The 15,108-nt window shown below is 41.6% G+C and overlaps 1 protein-coding gene across 1 annotated transcript in view; it reads right to left on the bottom strand.

The window, feature by feature from the left end:
• Positions 1-15,108, bottom strand: part of LOC134944339 (aldehyde oxidase-like) — a 145,370-nt gene that overhangs the window by 18,757 nt on the left and 111,505 nt on the right. Inside the window, exons 26-28 of the mRNA XM_063932921.1 lie at positions 14,484-14,711; positions 12,407-12,502; positions 10,340-10,468 (exon numbers count right to left, since the gene is read on the bottom strand). Of these exons, the coding sequence (XP_063788991.1) occupies positions 10,340-10,468; positions 12,407-12,502; positions 14,484-14,711 (453 nt within the window). The remainder of the gene's footprint in view (positions 1-10,339; positions 10,469-12,406; positions 12,503-14,483; positions 14,712-15,108) is intronic.

The raw sequence follows: 15,108 nt of genomic DNA, 5'->3' as shown, positions 1-15,108 counted from the left end.
TACTCTGTTAGGTGTGTGGCGTGACTCCTTCTACATGCCGGAATATATATATATATATATATATATATGTATGTGTGTGTGTGTGTATATATATATATATATATATGTGTATATATATATATATATATATATAAGATAGCATGGGTCCGGCACTCCTCGATGAAAATACACTATTGCATCGGTGCCTTCACATGTACTGCTGTACACAAATATAGTTACCCCAGTGCGGCACTCGATTCATAACAAACGGACTCTGGAGACCAGTAAAGTTCAACAACGTTTCAGTGCTCGCAAGCACTATCGTCAGGTTTATGAGATTAAACTGAACATTACATACCTTAAATACACGTGCACCCGTGAAAAATGCCGCGCCGGGGGTTGAGGAAAGACCTCCTCCTTTCCGGCCACAGCTAATTACGTCATCCTAAAGTGACTCCCATCACCATAGTAACATACAAACATTAAAACAGCGAATCTGTAAATGCATAATCACATGATTAATGAATCAAACAGGAAACATATCAACATTAACCACTATCTCTGATATATATTAACATAAATATCCGGTCATCCAAAACAGCTGAAGCTCAAATATTCATTTAGCCCACGCGGGGCTACTACATCTAGCCGGTGAATCCATTGCACCTCTCGCTGAATTAATAACCGGTTTCTATCACCCCCTCTCACTGGTTTTTTTACCCAGTCGATCATCCGATATTTAATACTTGCAATCGAATGTTTATATTCTGCAAAATGACGTGCAACAGGTTGATCTGATCTTGTACTGCTACTTAAAGCTGCTCTTATTGCAGACCTGTGCATCGCCCTATACGATCTTTAAATCTCCCCATGGTCTTTCCTATATATGAAAGGCCACAGGGGCAAATTATCTGGTAAACCACATAACTCGAATTACAAGTAAGGTGGTGACGGATCAAGAATTTTTTGCCCGTATGGGGGTGATAAAATGAATCACCTGGTATCAAGTAACTGCAAGTTGTACAGCCACATTTAAAACATCCCAAAGCTTTTCTAGAGAGAAAATGAAGAGGTTTACTTTCCTCATTATTTCCTATATCAGCATGTACTAATAAATCTCTGAGGTTTTGCCCACGAGTATAACATGGCATGGGATCTATATCTCCAAACGGTAATTGTCGGTCTGATTTAATAATGTGCCAATTATCTTTAATTACCATATTCACCTCCCTTGATTGTGTATTAAATTGATTGACAATAGGCATCTTATTATTCCGTTGTTTAGTGTTAATTTTTCTAAGCAAAGTATTCCGATCCATTTTTAGGACTTTATCCCGAGTATGTATTAACATTTCTCTAGAGTAGCCCCTTATTGCTAATTTCTCAATAAGGACTTCAATTTGTTCAGCTGCAATTTCACTATTTGAGTTAATCCTCCAGATACGTAACATCTGAGAGTATGGTAATGAGTTCTTTAATTTAACCGGATGACAGCTATTGTACTGCAACAGTGTATTTCTGTCAGTTGATTTTATATGCACAGATGTTTCAAATTGATTACCAATTAATCTGATATCAACATCTAGAAAATCAATTCTTTCCTGACTCATACGATAAGTAAATTTAACCGGACATTCACTAGAGTCGTTATCTTCCATTAACTTCACAAAGCCATCCACAGACCCTGACCAAACAATAAATAAATCGTCTATAAAATGAGTATATAGAATAATGTTAGACGATATTGCCAAATCTGAAAAGAATAACTTCTGCTCGACCCCAAACATAAATATGTTGGCTATTGCCGGGGCTACTGCTGAACCCATTGAGCAACCGCTCATTTGAATATAATATTTTTTGTCGAACAAGAAATAATTCTTTTTTAGAGTAAACTCTAAGGGAGCTAAACAAAACTCAATAAATGCCATGTCAAAGGTATTGCTTTCAATCAAAAAAACATTTCACTGCATTTAGACAAGAATCATGTGGAATTATTGTGTACAAACTGACCACATCAGCGCAGACCATCCAGGAACTTTCCGGGATCTCACGCAGTGTAGTCAGTTTATTCAAAAACATTGTTGTATCCAACAAAAAGTTCTTATGCTGTTGAACTAAAGGTTGAAAAATTGCGTCCAGATATGTAGAAATTGGCTGTGTCAACAAGCCTCGAGACGACACAATTGGCCGTCCTGGCGGGGGGGTCACCCCCTTGTGCACCTTAGGGAGAGTATAAAGAAGTGGTGCCACTGGATGCTTAGGTAACAATGCATCTGCTAGCTTTTGGTCAATGATTTCATTCTGAACTGCATTTCTTAAAATATCCCCTAGTTCTCTATGGAATGTGTCCACTGGATCACCCGGTAACAGTTGGTATGTTTTATCATCCATTAATTGGCGTAAAATTTCATGTCGGTAATCTTGGACATCCTGTAGGACAATCGCCCCTCCTTTGTCCGCCGGTCTTATGATTACATTAGTATTCCTAGAAAGGGACTCCACTGCACCTCTCTCCTCTGGTGTCAAATTTGGGTGAATCTCCCTATGGCGTTTTGTAACATTCTGAACTTCCCCGTCTACTATGCGCATGAAAGTTTTAAGACTGGCATTATTAGTATTAGGGTCAAATGTCGATTTAGGTGTTATCTTTCTAAGTTGTTCAGGAATAAGCCTCTTTTGTTCCACTGGTTCCAATGCCTTTGATCTGTTAAAAAAATCTTTAATTTTAAGTTTCCTAAACAACTGATATTTTTCTTGCTGCCACTTAAAATCATCAAAATATGTAGTCGGAATATAGGATAATCCTTTACTTAACAGAGAACTTTCTGCCTTAGATAGATCATACGAAGATAGATTTATAATTATTTCTTCCGTGTTGTTGGTGGTTTCTTGGCGGGGTTTGAGCCTTTTGCTTTGGCCCCCCCTCCTGGTTCTCTTGCATCTTTTGCAGATAGCTTTGCTCGAGTTTGCGCTCCTAAAAGGATTGATCCAGACGTAGAAATTTCTGAATCACTGTTGGTACTATTAAACTCTTGTGAAGATGATCCTCCATAGGTATCTTTTCTCTGGGCCCGACGAAAAAATGGTCGTCTATTACTGTTGTTCCTACCACCAGATATCCATTGGTAAACAGTATGTGATTCATAGTCCTGTTGTACTTTAGAAAATTTCTCTGTTTTAAATTTCAATAAATCACGTCTATACGTGGCCACTTGACTTTCCAATTTTTTCATCCAATCACCTTCTGGGTCAGTACTCAACACTGCTGCATGTTGAGTTTCAAATCGTTTGATTTTTTCCATCAATACTGATTGTTCCTTTTTAGCAAACTCAATGATCAAAAGCATTAGATCAAATGAACAACGGTTCAATATTCCAATCCATTTTTTGCAGAATTGCGGATCTTGTCTCCCCACCGTTGGGCCATTTTTCATGCGCAACCCTCTTGGTATGATCTTTGCTCTGTAATGATCACTCAATGAGTGATCATTACAGATGCTCAATGCTTTTGATCATTGAGTTTGCTAAAAAGGAACAATCAGTATTGATGGAAAAAATCAAACGATTTGAAACTCAATATGCAGCAGTGTTGAGTACTGACCCAGAAGGTGCTTGGATGAAAAAATTGGAAAGTCAAGTGGCCACGTATAGACGTGATTTATTGAAATTTAAAAGAGAGAAATTCTCTAAAGTACAACAGGACTATGAATCACATACTGTTTACCAATGGATATCTGGTGGTAGGAACAACAGTAATAGACGACCATTTTTTCGTCGGGCCCAGAGAAAAGATACCTATGGAGGATCATCTTCACAAGAGTTTAATAGTACCAACAGTGATTCAGAAATTTCTACATCTGGATCAATCCCTTTAGGAGCGCAAACTCGAGCAAAGCTATCGGCAAAAGATGCAAGAGAACCAGGAGGGGGGGGCCAAAGCAAAAGGCTCAAACCCCGCCAAGAAACCACCAACAACACGGAAGAAATAATTATAAATCTATCTTCGTATGATCTATCTAAGGCAGAAAGTTCTCTGTTAAGTAAAGGATTATCCTATATTCCGACTACATATTTTGATGATTTTAAGTGGCAGCAAGAAAAATATCAGTTGTTTAGGAAACTTAAAATTAAAGATTTTTTTAACAGATCAAAGGCATTGGAACCAGTGGAACAAAAGAGGCTTATTCCTGAACAACTTAGAAAGATAACACCTAAATCGACATTTGACCCTAATACTAATAATGCCAGTCTTAAAACTTTCATGCGCATAGTAGACGGGGAAGTTCAGAATGTTACAAAACGCCATAGGGAGATTCATCCAAATTTAACACCAGAGGAGAGAGGTGCAGTGGAGTCCTTTCTAGGAATACTAATGTAATCATAAGACCGGCGGACAAAGGAGGGGCGATTGTCCTACAGGATGTCCAAGATTACCGACATGAAATTTTACGCCAATTAATGGATGATAAAACATACCAACTGTTACCGGGTGATCCAGTGGACACATTCCATAGAGAACTAGGGGATATTTTAAGAAATGCAGTTCAGAATGAAATCATTGACCAAAAGCTAGCAGATGCATTGTTACCTAAGCATCCAGTGGCACCACTTCTTTATACTCTCCCTAAGGTGCACAAGGGGGTGACCCCCCCCCCGCCAGGACGGCCAATTGTGTCGTCTCGAGGCTCGTTGACACAGCCAATTTCTACATATCTGGACGCAATTTTTCAACCTTTAGTTCAACAGCATAAGAACTTTTTGTTGGATACAACAATGTTTTTGAATAAACTGACTACACTGCGTGAGATCCCGGAAAGTTTCTGGATGGTCTGCGCTGATGTGGTCAGTTTGTACACAATAATTCCACATGATTCTTGTCTAAATGCAGTGAAATGTTTTTTGATTGAATGCAATACCTTTGACATGGCATTTATTGAGTTTTGTTTAGCTCTCTTAGAGTTTACTCTAAAAAAGAATTATTTCTTGTTCGACAAAAAATATTATATTCAAATGAGCGGTTGCTCAATGGGTTCAGCAGTAGCCCCGGCAATAGCCAACATATTTATGTTTGGGGTCGAGCAGAAGTTATTCTTTTCAGATTTGGCAATATCGTCTAACATCATTCTATATACTCGTTTTATAGACGATTTATTTATTGTTTGGTCAGGGTCTGTGGATGGCTTTGTGAAGTTAATGGAAGATAACGACTCTAGTGAATGTCCGGTTAAATTTACTTATCGTATGAGTCAGGAAAGAATTGATTTTCTAGATGTTGATATCAGATTAATTGGTAATCAATTTGAAACATCTGTGCATATAAAATCAACTGACAGAAATACACTGTTGCAGTACAATAGCTGTCATCCGGTTAAATTAAAGAACTCATTACCATACTCTCAGATGTTACGTATCTGGAGGATTAACTCAAATAGTGAAATTGCAGCTGAACAAATTGAAGTCCTTATTGAGAAATTAGCAATAAGGGGCTACTCTAGAGAAATGTTAATACATACTCGGGATAAAGTCCTAAAAATGGATCGGAATACTTTGCTTAGAAAAATTAACACTAAACAACGGAATAATAAGATGCCTATTGTCAATCAATTTAATACACAATCAAGGGAGGTGAATATGGTAATTAAAGATAATTGGCACATTATTAAATCAGACCGACAATTACAGTTTGGAGATATAGATCCCATGCCATGTTATACTCGTGGGCAAAACCTCAGAGATTTATTAGTACATGCTGATATAGGAAATTATGAGGAAAGTAAACCTGTTCATTTTCTCTCTAGAAAAGCTTTGGGATGTTTTAAATGTGGCTGTACAACTTGCAGTTACTTGATACCAGGTGATTCATTTTATCACCCCCATACGGGCAAAAAATTCTTGATCCGTCACCACCTTACTTGTAATTCGAGTTATGTGGTTTACCAGATAATTTGCCCCTGTGGCCTTTCATATATAGGAAAGACCCAGGGGAGATTTAAAGATCGTATGGCGATGCACAGGTCTGCAATAAGAGCAGCTTTAAGTAGCAGTACAAGATCAGATCAACCTGTTGCACGTCATTTTGCAGAATATAAACATTCGATTGCAAGTATTAAATATCGGATGATCGACTGGGTAAAAAAACCAGTTGAGAGGGGGTGATAGAAACCGGTTATTAATTCAGCGAGAGGTGCAATGGATTTACCGGCTAGATGTAGTAGCCCCGCGTGGGCTAAATGAATATTTGAGCTTCAGCTGTTTTGGATGACCGGATATTTATGTTAATATATATCAGAGATAGTGGTTAATGTTGATATGTTTCCTGTTCGATTCATTAATCATGTGATTATGCATTTACAGATTCGCTGTTTTAATGTTTGTATGTTACTATGGTGATGGGAGTCACTTTAGGATGACGTAATTAGCTGTGGCCGGAAAGGAGGAGGTCTTTCCTCAACCCCCGGCGCGGCATTTTTCACGGGTGCACGTGTATTTAAGGTATGTAATGTTCAGTTTAATCTTATAAACCTGACGATAGTGCTTGCGAGCACTGAAACGTTGTTGAACTTTACTGGTCTCCAGAGTCCGTTTGTTATGAATCGAGTGCCGCACTATATATATATATATATATATATATATATATTGTGACTTCCCCTACAACCTGGAATATACTGTATATAGTGTGACTCCCCCTACAACCTGGAAAGTATACAGTGTGATTCCTCCTGCACTCCGTTAGGTGTGAAGTGTGAGTCCTACTACATCCCGAAAAGTATAGTGTGACTCCTCCAACATCCCAGTAAGTATACAGTGTGACTTCTCCTACACTCCGTTAGGTGTGTAGTGTAACTCCTCTTACATCCCAGAAAGCATATAGCGTGATCCCTCCTACACTCCGTTAGGTGTTTAGTGTGACTCCTTTTACATCCCAGAAAGTATATAGTGTGACTCCTCCTATACTCCGAGTCCTTTAGGTATAAAGGATGACTCCTCCTGCATTCTGAAACACATATAGTTTGACTCCGCCTACACTCTATTAGGTATGAAGTGTGACTCCTCCTACATCCTGGAAAATATATAGTGTGATTCCTCCTACATCCTGGAAAGTAAATTATATAGTGTGACTTCTCCTACACTCTATTAGGTGTGTAGTATGAAGTCTCTCACATCCCGGAAACTACAGATGGGTCCATGTTTATCTTGACCTTTATTAGGATTAACTGAGACTGGGCAGTCGGACTTAGGCCCTCATTCCGAGTTGATCGCTCGCTAGCTGCTTTTAGCAGCACTGCAAACGCTAGGCCGCCGCCCTCAGGGAGTGTATCTTAGCTTAGCAGAAGTGCGATCGAAAGGTTAGCACTTCTGCAACGAAAAAATTTCATGCAGTTTCAGAGTGGCTCAAGACTTACTCCTAGCTTGCGATGACTGCAGTCTGTTTAGTTCCTGGTTTGACGTCACAAACACGCCCTGCGTTCGGCCAGCCACTCCCCCGTTTCTCCAGCCACTCCTGCGTTTTTAGCACACTCCCTGAAAACGCTGAGTTGCCACCCAGAAACACCCACTTCCTGTCAATCATACTGCGAACACTCGAGCGACTGAAAAGCGTCGCTCGAGCTGGTGTAAAACTACAAAGTTTTGTGTGAAAGTACTTAGCGCATGCGCACTGCGTACCATGCGCATGTGCATAAATGTTGTTTTTTCACCTCATCGCTGCACTGCGAAAATCGGCAGCGAGCGATCAACTCGGAATGAGGGCCTTAATCCCCTGCTGTATTGTTTTCTGTATTGTATTGCAGCTGAGAACAATATATGAAGGGTCAATGTTAATAAACCATGTTGTGCCTAGGCGCAGCAAACTAGCTAAGATAACTGTGGACCGATCTGTATATAGTGTGACTCCTCCTAGACTTCGTTAGGTGTGTCATGTGACTCCTCCCACATCCCAGAAAGTATATAGTGTGACTCCTCCTAGACTCCGTTAGGTGTGTCATGTGACTCCTCCCACATCCCGGAAAGTATATAGTGTGACCACTCCTATACCCAGGTGTGTCATGTGACTCCTCCCACAACCCGGAAAGTATATAGTGTGACTCTTCCTACATTCCGTTAGGTGTGTAGTGTGACTCCTCCCACATCCCAGGAAAGTATATAGTGTGACTCCTCCTACATTCCATTAGGTGTTTAGTGTGACTCCTACAACATCCCGGAAAATATATAGTGTGACTCCTTCCACACTCCGTTTATGTATGTAGTGTGACTCCTCCTACATCCCGCAAAGCATAGTGTGACTCCTCCCAAACTCCATTAAAAGTGTCAGAATGAATAATATCTGTGCCCTCTAAATAAATTAATTTTTGAGAACTATAAGTTTGTATGAGTTCATTGAGTAGCACAATATACAATAAAGTCCACTCTATCTGTACATCAAAAGGTGGGCAGAGTGAGTGAACAAGACACAATCATATTTAAAGCATAACTGTTTCTTTGGGCGTTGCTCTGAGTTGGGAGAAATATAAAAGGAATAACTTTGCACTTTGGCTGGCTCCATCTTCCCGTGACATCATCGGGAACATGGCACCGCACAGTGAAAGCAACTCTGGCACTGTGCCAGAAGAGTGTGGATCATTGGTTTTACAGTAACTAGATAGTCAATAGATCGATGGTCGGCACAAAAAAGGCTGACATGGGTTTTTGTTGTTGGTTTTTGCATAAATGTGTCCATTTGACAGTTAGCATAACATCTCCACTCGCCACACTTCGGGCAAGGTGATTCGCTCCGCTCGGCACAGGTACTATTCACAACTGTAGCCCATGTGGATGGTAAAAAAAGTAAAAGTTGAAAACAATATATAGAATCCCAACAAACTTGTTGACAATTGTGTGCCAACCTTTTGAAACTGTCGTACTTAGTAGGTACCCGCTTCCCGGATCAGGCAGGGTCACATGATTATGGCACCCCCTCCTCCACTCTCCACAGCCTTCCATGTGGGGCAGATGTAACATGTGCAGAGAGAATTAGATTGGGTGTGTCCAAACTCAGATCCAAATTGCAGTGTAAGAAAAAAGCTGCCCAGCATGAGTTGGCTGCATGCAAAACCAGCCAGTATTTACCCTGCATGCAAAAACAACACTTGTATTTGTCCCCCTTGCACTGCAGCATGGTTTGTATCAGTGTGGCAAGTAGAAATTTTTTCTTAGTGCTACGGTTAGTAAAAATTGGCGTGGTCACATGTCATGAGGGGGCGTGGTCACACAAAACTAGGGGAGTGGCTACATGACAATAGGGGCATGGCCCCATTATGCCACACACCGTAATGCCCATTACACATTATGCCACACATCGTAATGCCCATTACACATAATGCCACACACCGTAATGCCCATTACACATTATGCCACACACCGTAATGCTTATTACACATTATGCCACACACCGTAATGCCCATTACACATTATGCCACACACCGCAATGCTTATCACACATTATGCCACACCGTAATGCCCATTACACATTATGCCAGACACTGTAACAGCCATTACACACTATGCCACACACCGTAATGCCCATTACACATTATGCCACACACTGTAATGCTTATTACACATTATGCCACACACCGTAATGCCCATTACACATTATGCCACACACCGCAATGCTTATCACACATTATGCCACACCGTAATGCCCATTACACATTATGCCAGACACTGTAACAGCCATTACACACTATGCCACACACCGTAATGCCCATTACACATTACGCCACACACCGTAATGCCCATTACACATTATGCCACACACCGCAATGCTTATCACACATTATGCCACACACCATAATGCCCATTACACATTATGCCAGACACTGTAACACTCATTACACACTGTGCCACACACCGTAATGCCCATTACACATTACGCCACACACCGTAATACCCATTACACATTATGGCACCCATTACACACTATGCCACACACCGTAATGCTAATTACACATTATGCTACACAACGCAATGCCTATTACATGTTATACCACACACCATAATGCCTATTATATATTATGCCACACACAGTTATGCCACTGACACCATTTTTTTTTCTTCAAAAAATGCCCCTTATAAATTATGCGCACCGGTGGGCTGGTGGTAATGCGTACCACCACCATATTTCTTAATGGTACTCCATACCACCCCGTACCACCTTACTTTCAGCACTGGGTTTGTTCCAGGTGTAAAGTTACTGGCTTTTTTTGCATTACTCCCAACACAGAATCAGCTCTTTATTGTATAAGTAAAACCTTTGAAATAAAGGTGTTTTTTTCGTATTCCTTATTCGTGGCACAGAGTAAATGAAACACTTTGGGGTCACCTTTACTGCCATTCCATTGACATCGGTCCCTAAGGAGCCCCCAGAAGGCATGGTGTTGGGGACAGCACTTGTGTTGGTCTCACAAACATGTACATCTGAAATGGGGATCTCCAATTCTCGGCTTGCAATCTGAAGAAAGTAGGAAATTACAATGGAAGTTTATTCAATTACATTCAAATAGGGATAAAGACACCAAGGGGACAATCCTTTTAGGTACGAGATGCAAGTTGTTTCATGAAACTCGCAGACATTCGCACAACTGCGCGCTCCAGAGAATTCTCCAATTCAATTAATGCCTATACGCGGTACTCAAAGCAGAGGTTTTGCAAATTGTCAGGCATATGCAATGTGAAAGAAGTGCATGAAAAAGTGGGGTGACCTTCCTGGACCACCAAAAAGTAAATTTGCAGAATCATACAGAAGTGGGCTGCATGCAAAAGCAGCCAGTATTTACCCTGCATGAAAATACAGCACTTGTATTTGTCCCCCTTGCATTAGTGGGGAAAAGGGAAAGACTAAACGCTTTTAAAAGGTGTCAAATGGCTTGTGCATTTAAAAAAAGAAAAAAATATATATATAAAAAGCAAACTTTTTTGTTTACTTTCACACATAAAAAAAGAAAAATGCAACAAAGTAGGAAAAAATATGCTTTGGGGGTACTTTGAAGTGACTTTAAAAAAATATGTAAAAAAATATAAAAAGCACTTTATTTTATTTTAAAAAAAATACTCTAATTAAATTTGGAGTGCATATAGCAATGAAAAAGTTAATTTTGGCGTAATATGAGGATACTTTTTTTAAACCACCCAAAAATGACAGGTAATTATTAGACTAATTGGAGACTTCCAATTCCCTAATTAGTCATTAAGGGAGGTGTCTAAGGGGTTCTGCACAGTGTCCCGACATTGGGGGTCATTCCAAGTTGATCGCTAGCTGAATTTGTTCGCAGCGCAGCGATCAGGCTAAAAAATGGCAGTTCTGCGTATGCGCTGCAATGCGCACGCGATATAGTTTTGCACAGGGTCTAGCGATGCATTTCAGTCGCACTGCTTGCCGCAGAGTGATTGACATGAAGTGGGCGTTTCTGGGTGGCAGCTGACCGTTTTCAGGGTGTGTTTGAAAAAACGCAGGCGTGCCAGGTAAAACGCAGGCGTGGCTGGGCGAACGCTGGGCGGGTTTGTGACGTCAAATCCGAAACTGAATAGTCTGAAGTGATCGCAAGCGCTGAGTAGGTTTTGAGCTACTCTGAAACTACACAAAAAATGTTTGCAGGCGCTCTGCGATACAACCGTTCGCAATTCTGCTAAGCTAAAACTAGCTAGCGAGCGATCAACTCGGAATGATCCCCATTGTAACCTTAAAATAAGGATTTTCCCTACCATCTCTTGAGGTGTGAATGGAAAAATGTGAGTTTCTAATTGAATTACCTGGTTCAATGCGAGTTTCTAAATGGATTGCAAAATGAATTTGCAATGCAAATTTGCAGAGAAAACAGCAACTCGCACCTCGCATCACTAATTGGATTGACCCCCATATATGTTGCAACACAGTTGCCTACTTTTGGCCCAGGCCACAACAATGTAATATGTGTCATCATTAATCCCCTACCCCCCCCCCCTTCCTTGCCCAATGCCTCGATGGGCAACAACACAAAGTGGGGGACAAGGCCAGGATCTCGCGATCCTCGGTGAAATGCGTCATCAAGCCTCCACCCCTCTGAAGTTGACGGGAACAAGGAGGGTGCATTGCCCCAGGACTGTCAAGACATATGGCAGGCCGGGGAAACAGAGGGGGTTTGGACAAATCAATGCAAATACAATGCTTGCCGCTGCAAAATTAAGGGGCACGCTGCGGTAAGGGGCATTTGTCCTCCTCAACATCTGGCCCCAGCCAATGGCGGGCCCCTTAGACAAGCCCAGGCCTGGGTAACTAGTACCTGCTCTGCCCCCTGCTCCCTGCCTTGCTCTTCCTGGAGCTCGAGAGATCTCTTTTCCAGTAAAGTATGCTCTGCTATTCAATAATGTATAAGTGCCATGTAACAAGTATCACACAGAACTAGTAACATACCTGCATAATCTTAGTGTGAACACCTTGTCCCATCTCCACTCCACCGTGACTGACCAACACGGAGCCATCCAAGTAGACGTGAACGAGAGCCGCCGCCTGGAACCAAGAAGAGTGAACCCTGCATGAATGACCAGCCTCAGACCTGACCAACAACGGCCAGCGATCACGTTAGGTTACTGAATGCATCTACAGATGGCGGGTTTATTTACCAACGACCAGTATTGCAGTAACAGCTCCTCTCTATTATAACCTGCATGTCACACTGGCTGCGACCGTCTAACGGCAGAGGTGCATCTTTCAGCAATGCCGGCTATTAATCCGTACTGACTTTATCGCGTCATGTTTCTCACGGTTCTGAGGTCCTGTGACACCAAATATTTTTCTCACCTTCTTTTGCACACATGGGTGCCGCAAGCGGGTCTGGGACTGAGGGTCGACAGCACAAAGGTCGACACACCTTAGGTCGACGCCAATTGGTCGACACACCTTAGGTCGACATGGGCAAAAGGTCGACAGGAACAAGGTCGACATGGAAAAAGGTCAACATGAGTTTTTTATGTTTTTTTGGTGTCGTTTTCTTCGTAGAGTGACTGGGAACCCCAATTAGTGCACTGCGTCCCCTCGCATGGCTTGCTTCGCTCGCCATGCTTCGGGCATGGTGCCTTCGCTCCGCTACCGCTTCGCTCGGCACACTTTACCGTTCCAATCGTAGTCCATGTGGATCGTTAAGTATGAAAAGGTTCAAAAAAAAGAAAAAAATAGTGAAAAACTCATGTCGACCTTTTTCCATGTCGACCTTGTTCCTGTCGACCTTTTGCCCATGTCGACCTTTTGTCCATGTCGACCTAAGGTGTGTCGACCAATTGGCGTCGACCTAAGGTGTGTCGACCTTTGTGCTGTCGACCTGGAGTCCGGATACCGCCGCAAGCCGCCCGGCAGTGTTGCATGCAGTGACTGCTGCATTTACACACAGAGCTATTCTTGCAGCTTCCAAGGAAGCAGCAGTGATAGCACCTCCAACCACATCTGAATGGGGGACAATATTATTTCTGAATTATAATTAAGTATGAATATTTAATTGTTCATTGGTGTTACAAAATATTTTTGCAACAGGCCAGATAGATGCAGCGGTTTTATGGCGATTTAATAGTGATGGTCATTTTATAGCGCTCAAAACTGCGGTAAAACAGATGGTCATTGACGGTAGATTACAACTCAGGTACTACACATGTGACAAGCGCAGAAACGTTTGCACGGATTATGTGAAAGTTGTGCAACACTGCCCCCTGCTGGAGGAGACGTGAGCCAACACTTTGTGTATGTGTGTGTTTCTTTAACTGGGTACTGACACGTCATCCAGGTTTGATATGCTGCACATTAAACTTGGTGATATCGCCAGGGACAACGTGTCTGCTCATGCAGGACGGAACAGTGATCATTCCGTCTTTCATTAACATCGTACCAATGTGTCTGACGGGCATTCGTTTCTGATGTCAGAACAAATGCCCGTCACTCAAGTGTGTACCCAGCTTTATTTAAATCAAGATTGTTTTACTTTTTTTTTTTTCCATACAAAGTACATACATACAATAAGGGCCCATATTGCCCCATGGCCAAAATGTAAAGAAAAATTATTAACAAAATCATATACTGCACCTATAACATAACCTATATTAAGATTGTCAGGGGTAAATTTAAGGGTCTGACTCTGGCGTGTCATCAGATTGTAACCAGCGGGCATCAATGGTGGATTGCAGTCATAAAAAGATCAGACGGCGGATTGCGACCCTCGGCCAATCTGTGGCTGAATGGAGGCCCAGAACAGACTCCCTATAATCTGTACAGGCTTCCTTTTATTAATATAATTATATAGGGTTAAACAAACAGCAGCTTCCCCCTTCCCCCAAATAAATTTTAAAAAATCAGTAACCAGAACCGAGCCTCTGAGCCTAGATGGGTAGTAGAAAATAGAGGGGGCAATAGTGTGTACTTGTACGTCACAAACTGGATAAAAAATATAATGCGTGACTTTGTCACAGAAGAGACATCGCTACGTGACAATCCCAGAAACATTTACCTGGCCAAAGAATTTCACTATAGAGCCAATGGGGAATTTCATGGGGATGATGGCCAGTCCCTTCTTCTTCCAGTAACTCTGTTTATTGAATTCCTCAATGGCCAACCGCCTGTTGTTGTAAGAGGCCTTCTCCATGCATTCATTCCAGCACATGATCAGGGTTCTGGCGTCTATCTCCTGTTTCAAGTGTGTCTGGCCGATTCCCCGGTGCAGGTTTATCTCCCTCACCTGAAAAAAAACAGTGACATCCACAGATGAGGAGAGGTGACGGGCAAGAACGGTGATGCGGTGATGTTAGTACAGCAGGTAGGAATGAGGCAATAACATTGCAATATCTCTTTGCTACCCAGTGAAGTATATTTTGCCATAAGTGAGATGTGACCAGGATGCAAACAAATCTGAACCACTTGGAATTGCTCCAAAATGTATATGCAGGTCGCAACGCATGCACAGTTTTTTTTTACACAATAAAAAAACAAAAAAACACAAGAGCTGGCCACATTTAGAATTGCGTGCAATTCTGAAACAAACCCTTATATGTTAACAAAGAGAAAGACAATTAATAAGGTAAACATGGATTCTAGGAATGGTGACTATATTGCACAGATGCAGCCTTTCAAATTTT

The sequence above is a fragment of the Pseudophryne corroboree genome, chromosome 7 (assembly GCF_028390025.1).
Source record: "Pseudophryne corroboree isolate aPseCor3 chromosome 7, aPseCor3.hap2, whole genome shotgun sequence".
In the NCBI taxonomy this organism is placed as follows: Eukaryota; Metazoa; Chordata; class Amphibia; order Anura; family Myobatrachidae; genus Pseudophryne; species Pseudophryne corroboree.
Note: the sequence above shows the minus strand (reverse complement) of the source record. Positions and strands in the feature narration are given on the sequence as shown.